This window comes from Aphelocoma coerulescens, chromosome 25, assembly GCF_041296385.1.
Source record: "Aphelocoma coerulescens isolate FSJ_1873_10779 chromosome 25, UR_Acoe_1.0, whole genome shotgun sequence".
Lineage (NCBI taxonomy): Eukaryota > Metazoa > Chordata > Aves > Passeriformes > Corvidae > Aphelocoma > Aphelocoma coerulescens.
In genome coordinates, this window is record NC_091038.1 from 781,018 (window position 1) to 805,507 (window position 24,490).

Genomic DNA, 24,490 nt, shown 5'->3' on the forward strand with positions numbered 1-24,490 from the left:
TCTCCATTTGTGCCGGTCGATCGATGAGCAAATGGAGAACACGAGTGTGCACATCTAATGTGACAGTGCAACCCCTGGCCCAACCAAGAGACTCAGAAATAGATAAAAGTAATTCAAGCATCATTTTTATCTCGTAAATTCAGATCTCGTTCTTCGGTTCAGACCTTTGCAATGGGTATGACCAGTGAAACTGGTGTATTTTTAGCATGCAGCAGGTCTTGCTGCCAAAATCAACAACAGCTCTGTTTGCTGTAGAATGGGGCAGTTTTCATTCTGAGATTTCTCATTACTCCATCCTGCAGCTCAAAGGATTTTAGTTTTCTCCAAGGCCAAATTCCTGAATTCATGGGATTCCACAAGAATGTCAGCTTCCCCATTCTCACATAAAAATACAGATGAGGAAAGTTGAAAGTGAGCTGCCTGCGGGCTGGGCATTGAGAGACCCTTGGGGTTTATATCCTCAGCAGTATGAGGTTTTTAAAATTAATTTCATTTGAGGGAGAATAAAGGGGGGAAAAGGGTAAGTGGTCATTACGGAATGTGTGGGAATGGCAAGGGATAGTTCTAGTAGTTCTTGGTCACATTTAATACCAAAAACCCCTCCCTTTTTTGAAAGTCTGACCTGTGGGAGCCCCAGACCATCACTCCCCTGGCCCAGGCACCCGGGTCACAAAACTAACCCCAAATCCCTTCAGTACTGTGGCTGGGTTGAATTAACGTGGAATTGGGCAATGGGATGTAGGGATGTAGGTGAGAAAGGGGAAGAGTTGCCTCGTAACCTGCACGTGCCACATTCCCCTGGGAAAGTAGGACCAATTTGGGGGACATTAGGAACTACATGGCAGCAGGAGCTGCCTGGAAGCACACACGTTGAAGCTCTCTCGCTACTGAGCTTAACTAGGCAATCTGAAGAATTTTATGAGGAATTTCTTCCTATTTTCACCCGGCGCGTTTGTACCAAAGCCTGGCTGAATTTACCCTTCCTCACGCGACGTTGATAACCACCTTCGGGATCACGGTTTGTATTTTGAGTATTTTTCTCCGCCTGGATTATGAATCACGTTGTTTTCCACCACCGGAATGAAGTTCACACAGCCTGAGGTGAAAAGCCTCTCCTGAAGGCTGGTGGGGAGCAGAGGCTGTTTTGGGGTGGAAATGGGGCATTTCGAGGGAGAGCAGAAGCTGTTTTGCGGTGGAAATGGGGCATTTGGGGGCGCTTCCCCCTCACCGCCGTCATGAGGGGCCTGAGGGGCCGTGGGCGGGGCGCCGCGCGCGCGGGTGGCGGGAAGGCGGGGGGGCGGAACTGCGGCAAATCTCAGCCAATCAGCGGCGGGGTCGCGGCTCGGCCCCTGCTGCCCGCATCTGGGGAACCCCGTGAGTCGCGGTTTCCCGCGCTCGGGGGCCCGCGCGCCCCCTCAGGCGCTTCCCTGGGGTGGGGGGAAGGCGCCCCGACCCCTGAGGAAGGAAGAGGACGGGAAGCAGCACCACTGGGAGGGGGAGATAAGGGTCGGGGAAGGAGCGAGAAGGGGTACCACAAGACAAAAGCCCCGGGAGAAGGAGGAGGAGGAAGGAGCAGGGCGGAAGAAGCCGCCCGGCCGCCCGCCGCACGGCTTCCCCTCACTGCAACAAAATGGAGGGCGGGGGGGCTGTCCAGTAGGACAGGCGGCAGGCTGGGGCGCCGCTGGACCACGGGGAGCGGCCGCATCCCTTGGTCCCTGCTCAATCCTATCCCGAGACCCCGGGAGCGACAGGTGCCTGGCACTGTGGCAGCAGGTGAGCTGTGTAAACAGAAGCTGGGGCAGGGAGAGCCGGTTCCACGCACGTCGTGACAAGCCGAGGAGCCCATCAGCCACACCGCAGGTTTTTCCTGGCTTTGAAGATGTGCCCAGACAGCACTCGAGCTTTCTCCTCTCTCCTTTGCCATCAAAGTACAGCCTGGTTTTACCTCACCCACCCGCACCCCCAAAGGAGGGATTTAACCTGTTTAAAGTCACCCTGAAACTCAGGTTCCCTGTTTGGCCCCAAATCCAGAGGGAAATGGGTGCACAGGGTAGAGGCGCCAGTGTGGGGCTTCAGCTGGAACTGCAATTCTTCCCCACCCTTTAAAACTAAATAAAATATCCCAGAAAGTCACCACCCCTTTCTTGCCTAATTGCTCATCCAGCAGCAGAAAAGCCTGTTTGCCAAGGGCTTTCTCAAGTGCATCCAAGGGATTTTTGCCGGGAATGCTGGACTAATCCCAAGATAAAACAATGCTCTCTCTAGCTCGGGAGGAGCAGCAGGGTTTTTTTAAACATTGTTCTTGTGTGAGGAATAATTCAGCACCAGACTTGGCTCAGGCTGCCAGGCACAAGGCAGGATCTGTGAAAAGCAGATCTCAAGACTCACCCAGACTCGGATGTCGATGACATCTGTGTTAAACTCACCTGGAAGCACTCAGGGAACCATCCAGGTTCTCCAGAACATCCTCGACTGTTACAACAGTTACCAAGGACTAAAGTACCACACATCCAAATTCCGTCCCCAGAAAGACACACCAATTCTGCAGGTTTCCACCCCACTTAAACATAACAGGAAAGAAAATTCCCTCTTACTCCATTCCTTGAGAAACATTCTATTCTCCACAGGTGGACATACCCCGAGAAGTAATCCAATACACAATAGTCTCAATTTATTTGAAATAATTCGGTTTGAAAACTTTTTTAATTTAAAATTTACAGCACACATGGGGAGGAAACATGTTTGTTACAACTAAAAGTTACCAGAAGAGTGCTGCAGGGCTGTTGTCTTTAATTTAACACTGTCATGGCTTTATTCAAAACACAGTTGCACAAAATCAGTTACTCCAAAGTTTCAGGAAAGAGTCGGAGAAGGAACCGAACCACACTATATACAGACTGCCATACAAAGAGCATTAAAATAGGACAAAACCTCTACAAAATATAAAACCCACCCTGACGTATTTGCATGAAAAGACCACCCACCAAGCAAAAAAGTTTCAAAAGTTATCTGGAGGCTCTGAATTCCTCGTTAAAAAACGCTGTTTGCTGCATGCCGAGCGGAGGACAAGGGACCGGGGACGGTGACACTGGGACAAACAGATTCTTGGGGAGCTGGGTTTGTGAGGGCTTAGGTTCCACGTGGTGGCTGACGCACGGCACTGCGGGTGTTTGGGAAGTGGGAAGTCTGGCCTAGGGAACTCTGTCTGGTCTCAGGAGCTGGACTCGCTTATCCAAACAAGCCCACTACCCACATAATTTTAATCCATCAAAATAGACTCTTTTTTCCATTTAAAACTAATTTTATCTGCATCAGTAACAGTTAAGTAAAACCCTGACATGGAGGTGCTCTAACGTACACACTTATAAATAACAAGTTTCAATCTAAAGACAGTAAGCAAAAGGATGGGAAAACACTTTTTCTCTCAAAGCTGAGCACGGAGTGAGTGCCTCGCCCAGAGCCTCCAGGACATGACAGCTGTGCACTGACCCACCCAGGACTCATCACAAACACAGGACTTGCTTGTGGCTGCAAAGGAAGTTTCACCACGACTTTTCTAGTGTCTTTAGAGATATTCCTTAAAAAACACAAAGCCCAAGGAGCCAGTTGTTCCCGAGTGTGCCACTGCCCACCTGACTCCGCTTCAAGGCCGGGAAGGTTCGGCCCCGCTACACAGCTACAGGAGACACCCAGAGTTAAGGCTCTAGTTGGGGGTAAAAAACCACACACACGGAGTGGGGCTTTGCAGAACTTCAACCCTGCACGATCTAAACTCCACTGGAGAGCTGGAGGTCACACTGAACTAGTGTGTGAAATTCCCAAGGAACATCCACAGGGAACCAGGTGATGAGGGACTGACTTGCTTAGGCCCAGGAACCTCCTTCTTCCCACCCGCAGGCTCTCCCCAGTTTCCGGCAGCTAGTGACAGCCAGGACAGATACAAAAATAAGTCTCTGGAATAAAGCTGTGTGTGATATTTGGTTCAGGACCTATGTGAGACAATGTCAGTCAGTGTGATACCGTGACTACACTGTGTGAAACCCAGATCACGCCTGAAGGAGGAATGCCAGAAGTCAAAATTTGTTTCCAACAGGAAAGATGATACATTGGGGCAGATTAGGAATTATAAAGGCTGCTAGAAAAAAAAGCTTCTCTGCACATCCCCCATGCTTGCTCCTGACGTGTCTCTGCAGCCACTCAATATAAACCCCCAAATATTCCCAACTGTTATACACAAACCAAGCGTTTTGCCTACAGCCAGATTTAAACAGTTTAAGAGGTGACGTGCAGAGAAGGGCCAACTTGGGTTCATCCTTCCCTTCAACAGTTCTAGGAAAGCTGGGGGGGGGTGGAAAACAACACGCTTGGAGGAGTTACCCGTTCACTTCTGCATCAGAAATGCATATTTCATCTATTTTATACATTTTATAGCCATGAGTGGTGCAGAATTCCCAGAATAACAATGCAAGAGCAAAATGAGTGAAGGTTTAACAAAGATTTCTAGCAAAAAGGTTTAAAACTACACATAGTTACTCTGTTAATACCTGCAGTGACAATGGACTTGGGAGAAAATTTATGGATTGCAACCCTTTAAGGACCACAACTCTTTCAGTTTGCCAAAATACACCCTTGAAGGAATCTAGTGAATACTCCAAACACTGAACATTGGAGCAAGCAGGAAAACAAAAACATCTTCTGAAATGCACTGTGGCTTTACCCTGGAACACCCAAAAGAGAGAGGAGCCTTCAAAAAAATCACAGGAGTCACTTTTTTAAAAACTTAACCATGGGTGTCATCCAGTTGGGGGTTTCCAGTTGAATCCATGGAAATCTTGGCCTAGAGTCAACTGTTTTAAGAGAGTGGGGAATTTGCTGTAGAGCATTTTTCTATTCAGCTTTTTTAAGTGTAAAAACTTTTAAAATCCTGAATGAAAACTCCCAGTATTAAACCCATGTGGCATGGGGTTGGATTCAGGGCTAACAATGACCAACACAGCAAGACTGTACGAAATTAAAGAGCTCCAAAGAAAAGTCTGGCGGGGGGGGGGAATTTGCCAATGGCTTCAGTGATTATAGGGCTGAAAATTGTTCTCTACAGAAGGTTCCCTATGGGCTACCAGAGCTTATCTGGAATGATAAAAAGGGGCAGGAATAGTAAAACCACACTTCTGCTATAAAAAGTTAACATAGGATTTCTGTCAGGACATCTATGGTACATGGACATACAGAGCTGCATAATCACTATTGCGTCTTCCATAACTGGAGAGTCTGGTCCTGCAAATTAATCTTCCTCTTCCTCACCTTCATCCTCGGGCTCTCGTTTCCTCTTCTCCCCTCGGACGCCCTCTGCTAAGGAGAGAGGGATGCACACAGCCTGTTAAGCTCTGCCCACACAGCACTCCACAGCCAGGTGATGGGCAGACGCGTTCCTGACGGAACATCCCTGCACCACCAGCACCAGGATCCCGCACAACGTCCCCGAGTTTTCCTGCAGGAAAAGGCCGGGCTCGGGTGGTGCGCTGTGCGCTCTGGTGGCCGGAGCCCGCGGTGCAGTGCCGCTCCCTCCAACCCATGAATTCCCCAGCAGTCGTTCCCTGGCCAGTGGCCCATCCTGACTCCAGGGCTGCATTTGTACTAAGTGAAGAATTCGCGCTGCTCCTTCAGAATTCCCGTTTTTACAAGCGGAAAATCCAGCTCCCAAACCTGCTCTACTGAGCCCAGCATGTGGAGGAGATGGGAGCTCAGCTGGGGACAAATTCTGGGATTTGTCTTTACAGAGACGTGGGATTTTTTATGAAAAATCTTATTAAAAAATACTCCAGTAAGCCACTTCTTGCAAACAGAACTTTGTTCCTGTAGTAGAATTGCTTATGGACAAGCCACTTTCAGCTGGATAAAGGGAAAGCTCCAGCTGCTCCTGGCTGTCAGGCTTTGCCAGCAGACTCTGGTGCACTTGAGAGATATTTTCAAGGTATGTGATTAATAAGATGCACAGCAGAGTCCCGCTCCTCTCTGCACGCGTAAGAGACAGTGTCTTTCCTTTCAGAAAACTGTTGTTTCTTCCTCACTTTACTTTTATTTTGTTTTTGTGTTAACACACATGTCCCAACCCCACAAAGAATTATACAGAATTGTTTCAGTCACAACTTGAATACTTAAGCACTTACCTTCTTCCTCCTCATCACCTCCTTCAACATAGTCATCATCATCTTCTTCATCCTGTACAAAAATTGGGAGACATTTTTACAATTGCTGTTTATCAAAGTCTTGCTTCCATGATGATCCCAAGCAGAAATCCAGGAATTCCCTGCACTTTTCCCACCAGGGCATCAGTCAGCCCCAGAGTCTCATTTCTTTGCTTTTCCCCACTGTTCACTGTCTTAAGCCAGCTCAAGGTTATTGACAAATTAACTCTGAGACAAATGCCAGCAGCTCTAGATTTCCTTTGCACCCACAGTCAGTAAGGGCTTGGAGGAAAAAGTGGACAACAGTATCGTCTTCCCAAGTTTCTGTGAAAATGAGTAAGCTGTTGTGTTGGTTTTTTTTGGTCTTGTTCTAAAGCTGATAGATGAGAAATGTAAACGAATTAACAATCAGCTCCAGAGAATTCGACAAACTCAAGTCTTGTTTTTATGTTCCTCTGCTTGGTGGAATTTTATACACAGGGGAGTGTGACAAGTCAAAATGGGAAAACAAGCCTCCGATATTTGTCCTTGGAATACTGGAATTAAACCCACTCCACATTAACTCCAACAGGAAGCAAACTCTTATCAAAGAGCCAGTACTGGCTGGCCACAGGAGCTTTTGATCCAAAACACGGGTGCTGCTGGCACACACAAACCCCACACCAGACACGTTCTCCTGTCGAGACTCTGCAGCCGTCAGAGAGGAGGACCTGACCAGGACCCAGGGATTTACTTCTGGCCTGTAATTGGTGTGACCAGTTTATAGCTACAAGACTCTACTCATCACCTTCTGAAAGGTGGCTGTTCTCCGTGCTCTGGGAACTGTACCAGAACTGTTTCCCATAACCACAGAACCCCACAGGAGCTTCTCTTTGCTTTCTGCATTTGGCAGAATTTACAAACTTTACCTGAATTTCTTCTTTCATCAGGTATGAAAGACCAACTTCCTCCTCCTCTTCACCTTCCCCCAAATCTGAAGCTCCATCATCTTCATCATCTTCCTCTTCGTATTCTCCTGGAGGCCCAGCTTCATTCTCATCATCATCGTCATCTTCATCCCCTTCTGCAGTGAAGGACACACATACAGGCCAGAAGGTCAGTTCCATTCACTCCTCTCTGAATACAGCAGGATGGGCTGGCTCTAATAGTTTTTTCCCTGAAGGATTTGGGGATTTTTACTGTTTTTTTCTGAATCCAGGCAACACATGGGAAATGACCGTAATTGTAACCAAGTTACATTTTGTCTTTTTTTCCTCTAAGAAAGACTCCCAGTGTTTTTCCATCACAAGCTTCAGGCAAAACTCTCCATGTCTGAAGGAGCTACAAATGCAAACCCCTGCCAGCAGAAGGGGCTGACAGCCAGAAGAGCCCCCTTTAAGGACTGCAACTGAGGTGGGACCAAAAGGAACTATGTATGCTTTTAGATCTAAAAATTGTATTATCCTGAAGCAGGGGGCTGAAGCCATTACCGAACCCTGTAAAATTATAATTTTTTATTCAAAATAGCGTGCGTGTCCCCTCGCTCCGTACCACTCAGTGGCACAAAGGGCTTTACGGCTGGCAACAACTTCGAGAATATTTGTGCCTTTGCAAAAGTGTCTTTAGTCCAATTCCCTTAAGCCTAGGTGGCTTCTGCAGGACTGGAACCCTCTGATGGGAGTCTTTGCTCTCTACCAGTGCATTAATACCAAACACGCTCTGGGCTCTGCTCTTCAGGAACACAAGCAGAATTGCACTCGTGTGCTCAGGAAGTCCCTGTGCTACACTTTATTCCAGCATCCCATTCCTACCCCGTTTGTTTCAGGAAGTTACCGTCATCATCATCTTCTGAGTCTGGTGCCTCGTTGTCCTCCTGATCGAACCCATCCAGGTATGTGATCTGCTGGAGCAGCTCAAAGATGCTGTCCCTGTAGTCCTCAAGGTTTGTGATCTCACAGTTGAACAGGTCAAGGCTCTTCAAGTTCTTCAGATTTTGCTGAAAATAAATGAAAAGTTTATTTCCCGTGGTGCTCCTGGATACAGCAGGGTCACAGCACAAGCATAACTGAATTTACTTTGTCCTCATCCCTCATTTCTAGTCATTCTCCCTCAAAGTTCAGTCCAAGTTGCTGGCAGTGTCCGAATCCCCAACGAAGGCACTCGTGGAACAACTCCCACACAGCTCCCGAACCCCCACACTCCCCCACACTTGGGGGTTGGGTTATGTGTGCAGAGCCCAGTTTTGGACAGAAACTCAAATCATCCAGAAAAACGGGCAAATGGATCACCACTGGCAGCTCCCTTCTTTGCTTCACTGTCCCACTCCTGGCTGTATCCCACCCGTGTCTGAGTCACTTCACAGTTTAATGAAAACTCATCAGACAAACACACCCTAACAAACAAGCACAGGGAAATCAGCACAACACACCTTGGCCACTTTTTCTTCAAAAACAAAACAAGCCAAACCATCTCTGATTTGGGACATCCCATTCCTGACACAGAAGCATTTTCCAGTAGTGGGGTTACACAAGCTGTCCTACAACCATGGCACAAGAGTCCATCAGACCAGACCAACCACAAGACTGACGAACCTTTGTACCAATCCATTGCAAAAATACTAAGGGTTCTTGATAAAAAATAGTATTTATTAAATCTCCCCAGAGCCCCTCCCACTTCATACTCACAAGAGCTTCCACAGTGCCAAGATCTTTGATTTTGTTGCCACTTAGATTTAGATATGTGAGATTCGGACATCTCTCTGCAAGGACCTCCAGGCCTCCAGAAATGACGTTGTCACTCAACTCCAGCTATTGTACAGAAAAAAAGGAATTAAACAGTTGGATTTTCAGCCTTAGATTCAGCTGCATCATTGTTAATTGTTCTCCCTTTAAGAGTGTAATCACTTTTGAAGACTCACCCAAGGTAACAAGCTTTGGCTGTCAAAAAGTTCCTTTAAATTGAGAATTATAAACTGCTCCTTAAAAGTTTCACGGGTTTGGGCACCTCAGTTTTAAGTCACCAGGACTGGAGTTCACTGCCAGCAATGAGCAACCCAAGGGCCTCTTACCAAGGCCCCCTGGTCAGCAAGGCATGGCCAACCTTCACAATGCCCACAGCCAAGGAGCTACTGCCCCAAGAATCGCTGACCAAGCCCAACTCGCCATAACCCACTGGAGACACCCACAACTATTCAGATCTTAAAAATACGTTTCAGAGGCCCACGAAGCACCTTCAGCGCCACACAAGTCCAACCACGAGTGCTGAAAGGTGCGACCACAGCTTGTCACCTATGACTTTGCCGTCCCAAAGCGCGGGCAGCCAGGAGATACCCACCTTCCGGAGCTTACTCAACGTGGGGAGTTTGGCCAGCGACGTCAGCTCAACATTGGCCATGCTGAGAAACTGGAGTTCCTTAAATGAGTCATTGAGCCCTTCGATTTCCCCGTTGCTGGACCGGCAGTTATCGAGCACCAACTCCGTCACCTGCGAACAGGCCAGCGAGGCACGTGTGGGTGCCACAGCAGCGAACCCCCACACTCACCTGAACCCCAGCCCAGGGACTGGGCAGTGGCTGCTGGTTTGGGGCTTGATTTAAAATCAGACCAGACTTCTGCCCTGAAATCACCAACACCCACCTAATTTAAAAATTATGCAGCAGTTTCCCCTCCTCCAAGCACACATCAAACTCTGCAAAAACTGCCAGCTGACCCCAAAACTCCACCGACGGAGTACGCTGGTACAGGTCCCCACAGAACCACTGCAGCCAGGGTGCATCAGCTGCCCCTTACGCAGCCAACTGCTGACTTCTCCTCAGGACTCATCATTTAACTGTGCATAATCAAACTCATAAAACCAGTTTCCCTCTGAACCTAAAACCTTCCGAGTCCAGATTATTTTCCCAGAGAGTCCTGGAGGTTAACTGAGTTCAAATAAATAATTTCCTTGTGCCCAAGCCACTCGATAATCAATACAGGTTGCGTGCTTGCAGAAGCAGCGACAAGAAGCAGCCAATTATTTAAAAATTATTTTATCTAGAGTGGATCATCCACTCGGTAAAGGACAGGCACAAGGTGACTCTTCCCTTCCCTGCACACTAACAAGATTTTGGGAGTGTTGCAGACCCCCACGGGCACGAGGCCAGCTTCCCACTATTACTTTATTTCTTTCATTAAAAAAGACTCCATTATTCCATACAAACACCGAGTTTTAAGGAAAGCTGCCGGACACAGAGTGAGGTTCCCAGCTTCGTCCCCGGCAGCCGCACGCTGGCAGCGCCAGGAGGCCTCTCCGGGTACCTGCCACCCGCAAACACGACTCGGTGGGTTAAATCAACAGTTTTGGGCAGATTTTTCCCCCCAAAACCCACATGCGCCAGGTCAGGGAAAGCGAACGTCTCAGGACTTTACTCTTGGGACGAAGCAGGCGCTCATTTCCTCAGTGGGAAGCCGGAAAGCGATGCTCCGGAGCCACGCGTGGGGCCGGCGAGGCGGCGGGGGCAGCGGGTGGCCCCGCCGCGCACGTGCGCTCCCGCGATTCCAGGAGCTTGGGGCTTTTTTTTTTTTTTTTTTTTGGCTTCTTCCAAAGAAACGGGAAGTTGGAAGCGCGAGGGGACGCGGGAGGGCTGTGGGCACCCCACGGCACGCCAGGGGGGGCGGCGGGCGCGGGAAACAAGGTTAATTGTACTAATTAAAGGCGCCGAGATGAGCGACGGGCCGCGGCCGGGGCCGTCGCCATGACCTGTTTACTGCGGCCAGGGAGAGCGGCGGATTAACGTCGGGGGAAGCCGAGGCCGCCGCGCCCCCCGGGAACTTCGGGGCGCCCCGAGGGAGGAGGCGGAGGGGGAACGCGGGGGGGGCCGCGGGTCCCGGAGCCGCGCCGGAAGCGCCGCCCGCGCCCCGCCGGGCCCTGCGCCACGGCTGACCCAGATTCGGCGGCGGTGCCGCCGGGCCCGCGCGGCCCGAGGCGGCAGCGACGGCTCCACGGGGCGGGGGGAGCGCGCCCCACCGGCCCCGCCGCCCCTCACCTTCTCGGGGGCCCGGTTCCGCAACTCCAGGTTGATGCGCTTCTTCATCTCCATCGCCCCCCCTCCCGCGGTTCCGCACTGGCGAGGGAGGGTGGCCGAGAGCGGCCGCGGGGTCGCTGCGGCTGCGGCGGCCGCCGGGAGCGCGCCGGGAGTGGGTCGGGGGTCGCCGGGGCCGCCCCGGCCGCGCCGCTCCGCCGCAGCTCCGGCACCGTCAATGGCCGCCCGCACACTGCGCCTCCATGACACGGCGCATGGCGCCCCCCCCGGCCACGCCACGCCCCGGGGCGGGGCTTCCCCGCGCCGCGCCGCCATTGGCGCGCGGGGCTCCGCGCCATTGGCCGCGCGCGCTGCCCGTCAGGGCGCGCGGGGGGCGGGGTTTATGCTCGCGCGCGGGGGCCGGCGGGTGCGCGCGCCCTGAGCACGCGGGGCGGGGCCGGGCGCGGGCCCGGGGCGGCCCTGGGGGGGCGGGGGCGGGGGCCGGGCCGGGGGTCGCGGCCGCTGCGGGGCCGGGCCGGGCCGGGGGTCGCGGCCGCTGCGGGGCCGGGCCGGGCCGGGGGTCGCGGCCGCTGCGGGGCCGGGCCGGGCCGGAGGTCGCGGCCGCTGCGGGGCCGGGCCGGGCCGGGGGTCGCGGCCGCTGAGGGGCCGGGCCGGGCCGGAGATCGCGGCCGCTGCGGGGCCGGGCCGGGCCGGGGGTCGCGGCCGCTGCGGGGCCGGGCCGGGCCGGGGATCGCGGCCGCTGCGGGGCCGGGCCGGGCCGGGGATCGCGGCCGCTGCGGGGCCGGGCCGGGCCGGAGATCGCGGCCGCTGCGGGGCGGGGCGGGGGTCGTCGCCGCTGCGGGGCCGGGCTGTGCGCGGCCGTCCCCACCCCTGCTCCCTCTGGGGGTCGTGCCCCGTTGCGCGGCCTCGGGCAGGGTCTGCCCGCGGGGGCCGCGCCCGCCGCTCCCTCCCCGGGGACCTCCGTGATGGTTCGAGGCGGGGAAACGTTCGCAGCCCCGGTCCTGTGCGGTTCGGCACCTCCCGTCGCTCCCGCGGGGGTCACACGCCCGGTGTCACGGGCGGGGGCCCAGGGTCTCACTCGCCCTAGGGTGCAGCAGCTTCTGGGAATTTGTGCTATTTTTGGTTAATTTGGGCGACGGCAGGACTGCCAGCGCATCGGGGAGGGGAGACTTGTTCACGCAGCTGGAGAATAGCCCGATTCCTAAAATCTGAGCTCCTCGTGGGGGGATAGATGAGACTCACATCCCACTCTGAGTGGATACTTGGGATTCGTATTCCCCTCGGGGTGCATATATGGGATTTATATCCTTCTTGGGGTGGATAGAAGGGATTTATATTCCCCTCTCGTTGGATATATGTAATTTAGATCTCCCTGGGTGGATAGATGGGATTTATATCCCTATGGAAATTCTTTTCCTATTTAAAATGAATGAATGTTTATCTATTGAAGCTTTTCTCCTGAAAAATGATCCTTGAAAAGAGCCTGCGAGCCGCCAACATCCCTCATGCCCAGGCAGGACAATTCTAGGACAAGCAGTTCCAAATATTTACATGTTGACTCTTTTAACTTTGGAGGCACAAGTAACCGGATACATTTTGGCAACTTGGTGACAGAATTAAAAAAACACAAAAACCGACAACCCAACATGGGAATCTCGGGTTTGTTCTGGCTTTGTGTAAACTCCATGGAGAAAATATTTCCTGTTTCAGGATCAAATGTGGAGAGGTCAGCCAAGGACTTTGTCTTGTATTTTAGAAAAGGGTTAAAAATGGGGTTGGAAAGACCGGATATTGTGGATTCGGGAATGGAGGAAAAATGGGAGAGGTAAGGAGAAGCAGGTGAATGATCATTTACTTGTGTTCCAGATCCACAGGATGTGGATGGAAACAGTTCATGTTCTCCACACTGGAGCTGGAAGGGCTGACCTAAGGTCCGTGTTGATGGACAATAATCCATCAGTGGTGAGGACGAGAAGTTGGGAATTCACCGAGGGAAGACAAGAACTTGGGAACATTAAATGCAGGAGAGCAGCCCCAGCCCCCTTCCCTAACTGCCTAAATCTGCACAAAACCACCTTCACAGGTCACTAAACAGGGTGTTTGCAAGCCTGGAGCCGGTTCCCTCCTCACTGCTGGCTCTGGGTGGCTCTTCCCTGACTGTGTTTCTGTGTCCCTCACTGGTGCTTTTGGGGCTGAAACCCAAAAATAGCCCTCGTGGGCTGCGGGGCCCCCGGGACGTCGCTCCCGGACTGTGGGAGTTGTGCTGGGAGCAGGCACAGCACGATTTGGTGCCGGCTTGGTTTGATAAGGAGCTGCTGGAAAACGCCGGGGACCTTGAGAGCCTTCTGCTTGCTTCCTGCCGGGAGGTAGCTGGGAAAGGTTCTCACAACTGCAGGGAAAATCCTCTTGGCGTTAAAGCTGCTTATGCCGGGGGTTTGCCGGGAGAGCTGGGTGGCTGCTCATGGAGACAGTGGCTGTGGAGCCACCACCACCCTCCGAGTGGGGGGAAAAAATCTGGGAAAGGAGCTTGTGAAAGAGCCGGGAGGATGGTGTCATTTTGGGACTGAAGGGGTCTGGGTGAATATTCCCAGCTTTGGGAGCAGGGAGGGCATGTCCAGCTGTCCATCCGTGGTGTGATTGCATCAGGACATCTCTGTCCCGAAACACCGCTGGAAGGTGAGAATTGGGTCGGGAAGGTTTGTACCTGGAGGATTTGCTCTGGAAGGGAGCGATACAATTCATAGTTAAGCCAGGGTACAACAAACCGGTTTATTTCCCGTGTCTGCATTGGAGGGATGGTTTTTAAGAATAAACTCATAACGTTCGTCCACATCTTTTGTTTTCCTTTAATTGCTTTTTACTCCACTCCAGGGTTGGAAATCTCACTGCTGTTTGATCCTAAATAATTTTCCGGGGCGTTCTTGGCTTTTTTCAATCCACCTTTATGGCAGCACAGAGCCAGGAGGTGGCACTGCCAGGCAGCGCATCCGGGCTCGCTCCTCCGGCCGCTTCTGAACCCGTTTCGAGCCTTTCAGCTTCCCTAGGAAACAAAACTCTTCTTCTTTCCGAGGCTGGGGGCCTGGGTAATCTGTGAGTGGTGGGACAGGCAGGGGCTGGCCCCGCTGCTCCGTGCGTGCAGAGGAGGGGAGCGGGATGGGTCGTGCGTGCTCTGGCGCCTCGGGACATCCTCCCGGGGTCTGGGAGGTGTCTGGAGGGAGCCGGGGGCTCTGGGCACTGTGACCACCATGAAGCTCCTGTTGGCTTGACTCAGCCTCTTTTGTCTTGTGGGGTTACCTGGGGGTATGCCTGGGCCGGTTTTCCAGCCCTTCTTCCTCTTCCAAGGAAAAGCAGCATAGGCACCGAGCGTGGAATCACGCTCCTTTCCCCCCAAAAGGAGTTTAACTCCCACTTCTCGACCAAAGTCACCCATTTCTGCAACAGATTGCTCTCCGTGTGGGGGAGTTGGGGTGGTGGGACGTTTTCTGGTCCAGCTTCTCATCGCACCCAGATATTGCGGGCGTTTCTGGAGAATAAACGGTGCAAAGAGCAATGTGGAAAGAGCAAAGCTGGAAGCTCGTGGCTGGGTTTAGAGGCTCGAGACGATCCTTCTGATGGGACAAGCGCTGCATGCGCTGCTTGCGTTTGTTACTCCAGTCCTGGTGGTGGTTAGGAATTATTTACCATGACAGACCACACACTGAGTGTTGGGGGTTTTATTGGCAGAGGTTCTTATTTACAGCAGAATCCGAGGAAATAGGAGAGGACTGAGGCGTTGCAGAGCTCTCCGTGTTCGCGCCACGGGGCGGCACCGTCCCTCCAGCAAAACCTTTGGACACAAAGGCACGGCGCTTCTGGAACGGAGGCAACGCCTCATGGAGAGGATGTCATCCGTGGTCGATGCCTGACAGTGTCCTGGTCACCATCCCAGCTGCCGTGTCTGGAACAGGGGAAAAGCTGAGGAAGTTCCCGCGTGTGGCAGGAGGGGGGTCGGCGTTTCCTGGGATGTTGGAGAGCTTCAGCTGTGGGAAAATGTCAGCCGGGTGGGATGGAGCTGTGGAGGAACCTGGGCAGGAGGGTGGAACCAGCTGGTCTGTGAGGTTCATCCCAACCCAAACCATTGCAGGGTTTTATGGAAAGGGGGATTTGGGTGGATGAGCAGCGGGAGGTGCCTGGTTGCTTGCACCCTTGAAGGTCCCATTGAATGCCAAGAGGTCATTGGGAAAACGCCCTGGAAAGCCTCTGCAGGCCACCAGTGGCGATCAGAGCTGCTGGTGGGTTCCCTGGCTTCGCAGCTTGGTGCCTGGAAGGGTTTGTTATCTTTCCATTGCTTTGGAAAGTTGCTGCTTCAGAAAGAATTGGATTTCCCTGGGTTAAAGGACGTGCTTTGAGTGAGTGTTGAAATCCCAGAGTACCTTGGGAGGAGGAGGCTGGAGGGGTCATAGCAGGAGACCCAGGAAGCTGAGGAGGACGATGAGGGTGAGGTGGCATTGCAGGGACGATCCAAATGACTCCTGGGAGTCCTGGTGGGGCAAGGAAAACAAATCAGTCCCAAAGTCCCACATTTTAATGTGCTGAAAACCCGTGGCAGAGCTCATGAGCTGACAAGCACCCCAAGCACCCACCTGACTGTCCTCAGCATCCCTGGAATCCCCTGGAGCATTTGTATCTGGTATTCCTGAAATCTCGGTGGTGGAATTCTCTTCTGGAAACAACTTATCCCAGTCCACTTCTCCAAAGGTGCTTGTCTGGATGTGGAGAAAAATAAATAACGTGGTAAGTAACAGCATAGGTTTAACTCCTATGCAGACAGATCCCTCTTTGGGATGGGTTTGATAGTGTTTAATTGGGAAAACAAGGAATTTCCCACAGTTTCTGTGCAAGCTGAAAAAATAAATCCCAACTCAAACCATTCCATGATTGCTGTTCATGGATGCTCTGATCAAACTCACTGGAGTTGTTCTGGGGTCTAAAAATCAGCAGGTTTAATCCATTTATTTTTCCTTGTGGCAGAGATTTGGGTGAGGAAAACCTGGTTTTTAGGGGAATACCAAGAGGAACCCGACTCACCTCGTATGAATCCAACTCATACATGTACGTGGCGGGGGTTGCCGTGATGTTGTCGTAGTAATAATCTTCTGTGGAGTAGTAGTAGTTGCCTGGAATGGAAACAGCTCCCGGTGAGGTGGCACTATGGGGGCTGGGGACACCTATGCAGCGTGGGAGGGATGAGTCCCTCCTCCATGTCCTGGGTTGTGATCACCCAGCTTTTCCCCTCTGAACAGACAGTGTAACTCCAATTAATCTGGACAACCTGGATAAATCCCTGGAGGTGTACACAGCCAGGTTGGATGGGGCTTGCAGCAGCTTGGGCTAGTGGAGGTGTCCCTGCCCATGGCAGGGGGTGACACGAAAGTCTTTAGGGACCCTTCCCACCCAATCTGTTCCATGAACCCATGGAACCTGAATGACGGTCAGCTCAGAGGACTCAATTCAGTCGCTTCTCAGCGCCTTTCTGTGGGCAAAGCCTCATCTCCCTGCCTGGAAGAGGCTGGATGGAGACTCCCACAGCCTTTCCAGCCCCGGTTATCCCAACTCCCTCCCGTGGCTTGTGGAAAATGGTAAAAATGCTTTTAAAAAGGCATTTCTCACTTAAATGAGCCATGTAGTCGTATAAATCCTGTGCGATCTCCTCCACGTCATCTTCGACCTCCGCCTTCCCTGAAAGCAAAGGAACAACACGGGGATCATTGTGTGGAGCCTCGGGTCGAGCCGTGGGCGCGGGGTCGCGTGAAGTTTCATTGATTTATCGGTGCTTTGGGCAAAACCCATTTCCTGTGGGAGGGATGGATTTACAACCTGACCCGTAATTAGATCCCAGCTAAAGGTGTGGGAGGTTAGAGCAGAGCTGGGGTTTTCCTTCATTTCTGGGTATGGATGTGCCGGAAGCGAGAGATGCCGTGGTAGGGATGGAGCCTCTGGCTGCGCTTCTGCAACCCAGACCCGGAGCCGGGGTGGATCTCCCTTTGGGATGAGCTGCTCATCCAGGATCCAGCTGCTCCAGCGCCTTTGACTGTGGAGCTGCCAAGGGCCCAGAAGGGACTCTCATGTTTCCTTAGGGCTGAGCCACTATAAATAAATTCTGACCCATGTGACATTGTCACAGTTGGAGCGAGTGGCTCATTCCCTATCCCAAACAAAGGTTCTGTGGGTTTTTCATGGGTTTTGGGAGGATTTTTTTAAAGCAAATTAATCGGGAATGTTCGAATCGAATCTAATAGTCACAGATTAGTACACTAAGATACTCATGAGAACGGAAGATACCCATGGAATAATGAGATATTTTTATAGTTTGATAGTTTGATACTCATTTATAGTCATAAATAATTATAATATTGTCATTATAAGTTACACCATTAATGGCTGGACTGATGCCTTCAGTCATGCCCAAGGCCAGCTGCAGCTCCAGGTCCCTTTCCAAACCCTCCCACTTCTTCCTCTCATATCCCTGACTTTCCCAGTACCGGCAAAGCCAGGGGGAGAAGGTCCCAGGTCCCAGAATTCTCATTGGGGAATTCTCTGGAAACTGACTGAGACTGGGGAATCCAGGGCGGTATCGGGGCTCTGTAGGGGGGACTCAGCGCGGCCTCACCCGTCGCGGTGCCAAACGCCTCGAGCCCCACCCTGAGCTTTCGGGGAAATTTGGACCGAAACTGGGACCTGCCCACCCACCCCCGCTCCTTATCGTGCTCATCTTTCGAAAACGCTCCGGCAGCGCCGAACTCGGGCTCTGGAGCGCGTTATCCTGTGCCCGGAGCTTTCCCACAAACCCTTCCGAGTTGGCTCTTGTATTTACGTTGGAGTCACACTAAGAATAATAAGGCAACTGTATCCCGAAAAGAGCTTCCAGCTGGGAATCCCCTCGCCTGACGTTTCACGTTTGGGTCCGTTCCTTCGGTGAAGAGAAGGAGAAGGAGGAGAAAGAGGAAGGCTCTTGGCACGGCAGAGTTTCCAGTCCCCTCAGCCGGTGCGGCTCCGTATCCCACCTTCCCAGAGGTGGGGGATTATCTTGCTCATCCCTAAGCAGCTCCAGGTTGGGGTTTTCCTCCCAAAGTACCCTGATTCCACTCTTTCCCATCTACAAACTGCCCACGTAATTCTCAGGAAATCCTGTTGCGTTTTTTTCTCTGTCTCCTAATAGCTCCCAGCTGGAATTTGCGAATGATTTGAACACAGTGCGGGAAACATTCACTATCCCACTGTTCTCCAAGCACAGGCTTCATGGAACCTCTAGTAATTACATCGTGTTTTCCCGGCGTTTCTTTCCCCGCAGCCCCCTTTCTCCGAGCCAGTCCCCCCAAGATCTTTCAGCCTCCAGACCCCCCCCCCCCCCAGTGCCCCGCGGCATCCCAGGAGCGTGGGAATAATCAGAGCAGCGAGCTAAAATTAAATTGCCCCTGGAAAAGGCTGTAAAACCCGGGGAGCGCATTTACCGGGTAAGGAGTGAAGGACCAGGAGCACCGCGATGCAGAAGTTCATCGTCCTCCGTTGGGTGTCGGCTGCCGGAGCGGCTCCGCTCGTGCTCCGCGGGACCTTCCCGAGCCGTCCCCGCGGAGGCAGGAAATGACTCGGGGGGCTGAGCCGAGCAGCGTCCTCGGCAGCGCGGGTTGTGCCCGGGCTGTGCCCGGGGCTGAAGCAGTGCCGCGCTGAGCGCGTCCCGTGCTCCGGCGGTGGAAGTTTCCCGCTGCGCAGGCGTTTCGGGTGGCTGAATCGCAAATCTGGGGAAGTTTTCCCCGGGGAGGGTTAGTGCCGCTGGATGCGTTCTCATATGGAGAGAGGATGGTTTTAATTACGTTCTAACGGAGCAAAGCAGAGCTATAAATAGCAAATTCTTCTGGGAGAGAAGGCAGAAATGCTGACTGGGAGCCAGAGTCAGTCCTGACTTCCCGTAAAATCTTGGGGGATTTTCTTGTCTTGGCTTCATTTCCCCGTCCCGTGCCTCAGTTTCCCCATCAAGAGGAAGAAACGTGAACGGTCATAGATTTATTTTATTTTATAGTGGGTGAAAACACCCTGGGGAGGAGAAGCCGGCAGCGGAGCTCCTGCAAGGAGCCGGCGGGATCCAGGTGGGAACTGGTGCAGACTGAAAGGGGAAGGAAAAGGGGAAGCGAAGGAGACAGAGATGAATAAGGTGGTGAAAAATCAGTATTTTGGTGACTCTTGAAAATGGAAGTTAGAAAACCAGGAAAGAGCAAGATGAGTCTTGGATGGTCCAGGAGGAGCTGTGTTTTGGGGCGCAGGGCCAGGGAATGGGTTGGGAGTGACCAAAAAGTTTGTCTCATCTCCTGTTGATTTTAAAACAAGGATTTCTGCAGATTTTAAGGAATTGGATGGATTTTAAGCCAAAAATTCCCCAAAGCAGGCTTTTTTTCCTACCAAGAGTGGACCCAACTGAAGAACTTCTTCAGCGCATCCCAAAGCCAATTCCCAGCCTCCCTGGGGTTCTCTGTGCTTTGCAGAAGGAGCTTCTCCCATGCGTAGGGAGATGCTTGGCAAAGGGTTAAGTGCCAAGGAATGCCGAGCAGGAAGTGAATCTCTTCAAACCCTCCTCTCCACAAGACCCTCCTCTCCCTCCTCCACAAAAATAACATCGAAACTCAAAAGTTCCAACCCGAGCAGAAATCTGAACTCGCTGTGAAGAATCCCGGGGCCGGGAAGGGCTGGGGCCGCCGGCTCAGCCGGGAGGCACTGGGGGAGCACGGGAGGGTTAAAAGATCATGGGATTAGAGGAATGGGGAGGGAAGGGGCGAGGAAGGTCCGTGAGGATGGTTATGGCTCATCCGATGGGTGGGTGGGGCTGAACGGACAAACGCTTGGCGTGGGAGCTGGGAGTCAGGATTCAGCGGGGTCTGCTGGCTCAGGGCTGGGAATGACCCTTCAGGACTGGGTGTGATGGCGTAAGACTTGCAAAAATGGGGAAAAAATTGGGAAAGCTTGGAGAATCCACTAAGGGACCTGGATAAAATGTGCCATACGGTGGTAAAAGGGGGAAACAGCTGCTCTTCCCTGGCTGTGACCAGCTGGAACACCCCAGCAGCATCCTGCATCCCAGGTGCAGATCCTGAATTGTGTTTCTGGATGGAAAAGGAAACCACTCTATTTTTCGCTCCGTTTTTTTTTTCTTTTCCCCTTTTTTCTTACTGATTCTTCACATCTGGCACCAGGGAGCAAACCCATTGCAGCCACAGAAAGGAGCCAAACCAAGGGCTTTTCCATCTCCCATCCCAAAACCTTGTTTCCTGTTCCCCAAATCCCTATTTTGCTCAATCTTTCTGCTTTTACGTCTTTATTTTTTAATTATTAAAGTTTTTGTGCCAAAATCCAACAGTAAAATCTGCCACAACAACAGAGCAGCAAGGGAGGGAAAACTCAACATGTGAACCAAAACAGAGGGGGAAAGGAAGGAAAAAGAGAAAAAAAGAAGGGAGAAGGAGGCTCCTGGTTCCTGCCGTGCTGAGGGGGCTGCATCCCAGGGATGCTCCGGGCATCCAGAGCCTGGTGCCGTGTCGGGGGATTCAGTCCAAGGAGGAAGGTGCAGATGAAGTCAGCGGTTCTCGGACGCGTTGTGTCATTTCCCAGATTTAATAGGCGGAAGCAAAACAAGAAGGGAAATTAACGCAACGCAGCCGGGAGCTCCCGTTCTCCCCTGAACAATGCCTCGTGCCCAGGAGTTGGCATTCCTGCGGAAGAGGCTGGAGGAGACATTGTTTGGAGTTTTCCTTGCAGGAGACGTGAAGATGTATGAAAAATCCGACCCCTCATGGCACCACTGCCCAGCGCTCCCTGCAGCGCCGTCAGTCCAGAGGGAGGGGGAATGAGCTGCCCATCCCCTGGGAATCCGGAGCGGGGACTTTGGAGACGGCCAGGCTGTTCTTGCTGGACGGTGGAATGTTTATAGTCTAAATAAAGTTTTCCTGCTCTTCCCAGCTCTTCTGTAAACAGCGGTGGTGGGGGACAGAATCAGAATGGGAGCTATGAGGGGCTTGGAATGCAGCAAAATGCCGGTTTAAAGAAGAATTCCTTGAAAAGAGGAGAGGAGAGGAGAGGAGAGGAGAGGAGAGGAGAGGAGAGGAGAGGAGAGGAGAGGAGAGGAGAGGAGAGGAGAGGAGAGGAGAGGAGAGGAGAGGAGAGGAGAGGAGAGGAGAGGAGAGGAGAGGAGAGGAGAGGAGAGGAGAGGAACTGGGAATGGGTGATACTGGGGACAGGTGACCCTGGCGATGGGTGACCCTGCGGACAGGTGATGCTGGGCGCAGACCGTGTCAGGTGTCCCCGCGGTGTCCCGCAGTGCCGCCGCTGTCCCGGGTGTCCCCGCTCTCCCGGGTGTCCCCGCTGCCCCAGATGTCCCGGGTGTCCCCGCTGCCCCGGGTGTCCCCGCTGTCCCCGCTGCCCCGGGTGTCCCCGCTGTCCCGGGTGTCCCCGCTGTCCCGGATGTCCCCGCTCTCCCGGGTGTCCCCGCTGCCCCGGATGTCCCGGGTGTCCCCGCTGTCCCCGCTGTCCCGGATGTCCCCGCTGCCCCGGGTGTCCCCGCTCTCCCGGGTGTCCCCGCTGTCCCCGCTGTCCCGGGTGTCCCCGCTGCCCCGGGTGTCCCCGCTGTCCCGGATGTCCCGGGTGTCCCCGCTGCCCCGGGTGTCCCCGCTGTCCCGGATGTCCCCGCTGCCCCGGGTGTCCCCGCTGTCCCGGGTGTCCCCGCTGTCCCGGATGTCCCGGGTGTCCCCGCTGTCCCGGGTGTCCCCGGTCCTACCCCCCCCACCGCGGGGGTCTCCGGGCCGGCAGGGGGCGGTTGGCCGGGTCCTCCGGGCCGGCAGGGGGCGCGGTGCCCGCGGCCGCCATGGGCGCCGCCGTGTGCTTCGGGTGCGCCGCGATCGCGCTCGGCCCCGCGGCCGCGCTCGTGCTGCTGACGGTGGCGGCGGAGCCGCTGCGCGTCCTCGTGCTGGTGGCGGGGTGAGCGGGGCGGCCCGGGAGCGGGGCTGAGGGGCCCGGGGGGGAGGCCCGGAGCCCGTTGCGGGAGGTCCGAGAGGCCTTTGGGGGATGCTCTGAGGGGCCATCGGCGGGCCGGGGGAGCCCTGGGGGACGCTGGGGTGCTGATGGTGCCGGGGGCGGCTGAGGGAGCTGCTCCCGGAGTGAGGGAGCCCTGGGGTGAGGGGGCAGCGCTGGCGCAGCTGGGCGCTCCCAGCCCGGCTGTACCGAGCAGCTCTGCCCGGTGCCGGTGCCCGGAGCGCCAGCCGGGTGTCCCGTTTTCCCCCCAGGGCGTTTTTCTGGCTGCTGTCGCTGCTCGCGGCCTCGCTGCTCTGGTTCGTGTGGGTGCAGCTCAGCGGGCGGGAGGACGCGGCGCTGCTGCTGCTCGGAGCCGCCGCCGCCGTGCTGCTGCAGGAGCTCTGCAGGTTCGCCTGCTTCAAACTGCTCAAGTAAGAGCCGGCCCGGGGGCCCGGGGAGCTGTGCCGGTGGCTGGGGTGTCCCTGGGGTTGGGGGAGCCAAAGCAGATGTTGGGGCTCCGTGTCCAGAGCAACCCCACCAAGTCTCTTCCCTGTTAAACCCCGGGAAGGAGCCGTCTCTCCTCGCCCGGCGCTGGCCCGTGCCTCTCCCTTCCCCTCTCCCATGGGATGGGGCTCACGCTCTCTCTCTGGCGGGGCAGGAAGGCAGATGAAGGGCTGGCGACCCTCAGCGAGGATGGGAGGTCCCCAGTCTCCCTGCGGCAGATGGCTTACGGTGAGACCCCCGGCGCCGAGTGCTGCATCCAACTCTCCTGCCCTTCCCTGAGCCCACCAAGCCCGGGGCTGTGGAGGCCACAGGGGCTCCCCTGACCCCCGGCTCCCCTGCAGTGTCCGGGCTCTCCTTCGGCATCATCAGCGGCATCTTCTCCATCGCCAACATCCTAGCGGACTCCAGCGGGCCGGGCACCGTCGGGATCCACGGGGATTCCCCGTACTACTTCATCACCTCCGGTGAGGTCCGGGGACACGGCAGGGAGTAGAAGGAGGAGGAAGGCTCTGGCTCTGAGGCTTCGTGTCTCCCCCCACAGCCTTCCTCACCATGGCCCTGGTACTGCTCCACACCTTTTGGGGCGTCATCTTCTTCGACGCCTGTGAGCGGCGCCACGCCGGGGGCCTGGGGCTGGTGGTGGGCGGCCACCTGCTCGCCTCAGGGCTGGTGAGTCCTGGGGGTCCCCGGGCTGGAGGAGGTCAGTGAAGGATTTGGGGGGCACGCGGGGGATTTGGGGGCACACAGCTCAGCAGGGGTTCAAGGTGGGTTTCCACAGGGCTGGGCACTCCTTTCCCTGCCATGGCTGTTTGGAGGGGTCAGGAAGGTGTGACCCACCTCTCTGTGTCCCCAGACCTTCCTGAACCCGTGGTACGAGGCCAGCCTGGGCCCCATCTTCATCCTCACGCTCTGCACCGGCCTCTGGGCCTTCAGCACTGCTGGCGGCTCCTTCCGCAACATCCTCAAGTGCCTCTCCTGTAAGGGGGGGCCGGGGCGTCACTTCTGGGGGCTGGGGGGGCCAGAGCTGCTGGGATGGCTCTTGTTGGATGGGGGCCACGTTCCCAGGGACTTCCACGAATCCCCAAACGACCCCCACCTTCAGAAGTGCCCCTTTTCCCCCCAGGTAAGCAGGAACCCGAGGGCCGGGTCATGCTCTACTCGGCGCTGCAGGTGCCTCCCAAGGAGTGAGGGAGCCGTGGAGTTTGTGTCTGACCAGTGTTCCTGGGGGGCCTTTGGGGTCTGACTGATGCTCCCAGGAGAGTCTGGGGTCTGACTGGGTCTGACCAGTGCTCCTGGGGGATTTGGGGTCTGACCACCACCCCCTTCCCTTTGTTCCCAGATTCTGGTACACCTTTCCTTCAGTTTGAGGCTCTGGGCAAGGCAGGGTGGGCCAGATGCCCTGGGGGAAGTCCAGGTCTGGGGAACTCAGGGCAGCACCCCCCATTCCCTCGTGTTTGTCACCCTGGGGGGGTCCCTACCCCTGGTGCAGCCACTGGTGCTGGGGGTGATGCTCTGGGGTGGGGGGCAGTGGGACTGGGGTGCTCTGCCCTCCTCACCCCTGTTCAGCTCCCAGGGGGTGTTGGGGGTAAATTATTTTTTGATTCAGAGTAAAATCCTTTTACAAGAGCACGGGACACTGTGGCTGCTGGGGAGAAGGGGAGGGGGAGAGGGGTCGCTCCCTCCATCGTGCTCTGCTCCAGCCCTGGGGGGCACCCAGGGGTTCCTGCTTTCTCGGGGGTGACAGGATCCAGCCCCAAAACCCCTCAAAAGC

General features: G+C 54.6%; 2 protein-coding genes across 4 annotated transcripts; one reads left to right on the forward strand and one right to left on the reverse strand.

Annotated features, from left to right (window-relative positions):
• Nucleotides 1-2,656: 2,656 nt before the first annotated feature.
• On the reverse strand, nucleotides 2,657-11,320 carry ANP32E (acidic nuclear phosphoprotein 32 family member E). Of its 2 annotated transcripts, none has more exons than XM_068995169.1 (7): nucleotides 11,188-11,320; nucleotides 9,498-9,647; nucleotides 8,849-8,971; nucleotides 7,998-8,160; nucleotides 7,094-7,248; nucleotides 6,168-6,219; nucleotides 2,657-5,346 (listed from the first exon to the last, which is right to left on the reverse strand). In XM_068995169.1, the coding sequence occupies exons 1-7, from the start codon at nucleotides 11,239-11,241 to the stop codon at nucleotides 5,282-5,284; spliced, it is 762 nt and encodes a 253-aa protein (XP_068851270.1). In that variant the 5' UTR covers nucleotides 11,242-11,320; the 3' UTR covers nucleotides 2,657-5,281. The 2 variants fall into 2 exon arrangements, with proteins under 2 accessions (XP_068851270.1, XP_068851269.1); XM_068995168.1 differs by having other exon boundaries at nucleotides 2,657-5,349.
• A 10,740-nt stretch (nucleotides 11,321-22,060) lies between these two features.
• APH1A (aph-1 homolog A, gamma-secretase subunit) lies at nucleotides 22,061-24,345 on the forward strand. Of its 2 annotated transcripts, none has more exons than XM_068994992.1 (7): nucleotides 22,061-22,182; nucleotides 22,488-22,646; nucleotides 22,874-22,947; nucleotides 23,061-23,183; nucleotides 23,261-23,419; nucleotides 23,573-23,696; nucleotides 23,843-24,345. In XM_068994992.1, the coding sequence occupies exons 1-7, from the start codon at nucleotides 22,070-22,072 to the stop codon at nucleotides 23,844-23,846; spliced, it is 756 nt and encodes a 251-aa protein (XP_068851093.1). In that variant the 5' UTR covers nucleotides 22,061-22,069; the 3' UTR covers nucleotides 23,847-24,345. The 2 variants fall into 2 exon arrangements, with proteins under 2 accessions (XP_068851093.1, XP_068851092.1); XM_068994991.1 differs by having other exon boundaries at nucleotides 23,261-23,388.
• The last annotated feature ends 145 nt before the right edge of the window (nucleotides 24,346-24,490 follow it).

Coding starts and splice junctions, on each gene's coding strand:
- ANP32E (XM_068995168.1), bottom strand. CDS start 11,241: ATGGAGATGAAGAAGCGCATCAACCTGGAGTTGCGGAACCGGGCCCCC. Junction 8,161..8,848: donor TTGGCACTGTGGAAGCTCTT/GTGAGTATGAAG, acceptor ATTTATTTTCAG/CAAAATCTGAAGAACTTGAA. Junction 5,350..6,167: donor AGGTGATGAGGAGGAAGAAG/GTAAGTGCTTAA, acceptor CTCTCTCCTTAG/CAGAGGGCGTCCGAGGGGAG.
- APH1A (XM_068994991.1), top strand. CDS start 22,070: ATGGGCGCCGCCGTGTGCTTCGGGTGCGCCGCGATCGCGCTCGGCCCC. Junction 22,183..22,487: donor GTCCTCGTGCTGGTGGCGGG/GTGAGCGGGGCG, acceptor TTTTCCCCCCAG/GGCGTTTTTCTGGCTGCTGT. Junction 23,184..23,260: donor GTACTACTTCATCACCTCCG/GTGAGGTCCGGG, acceptor CTCCCCCCACAG/CCTTCCTCACCATGGCCCTG.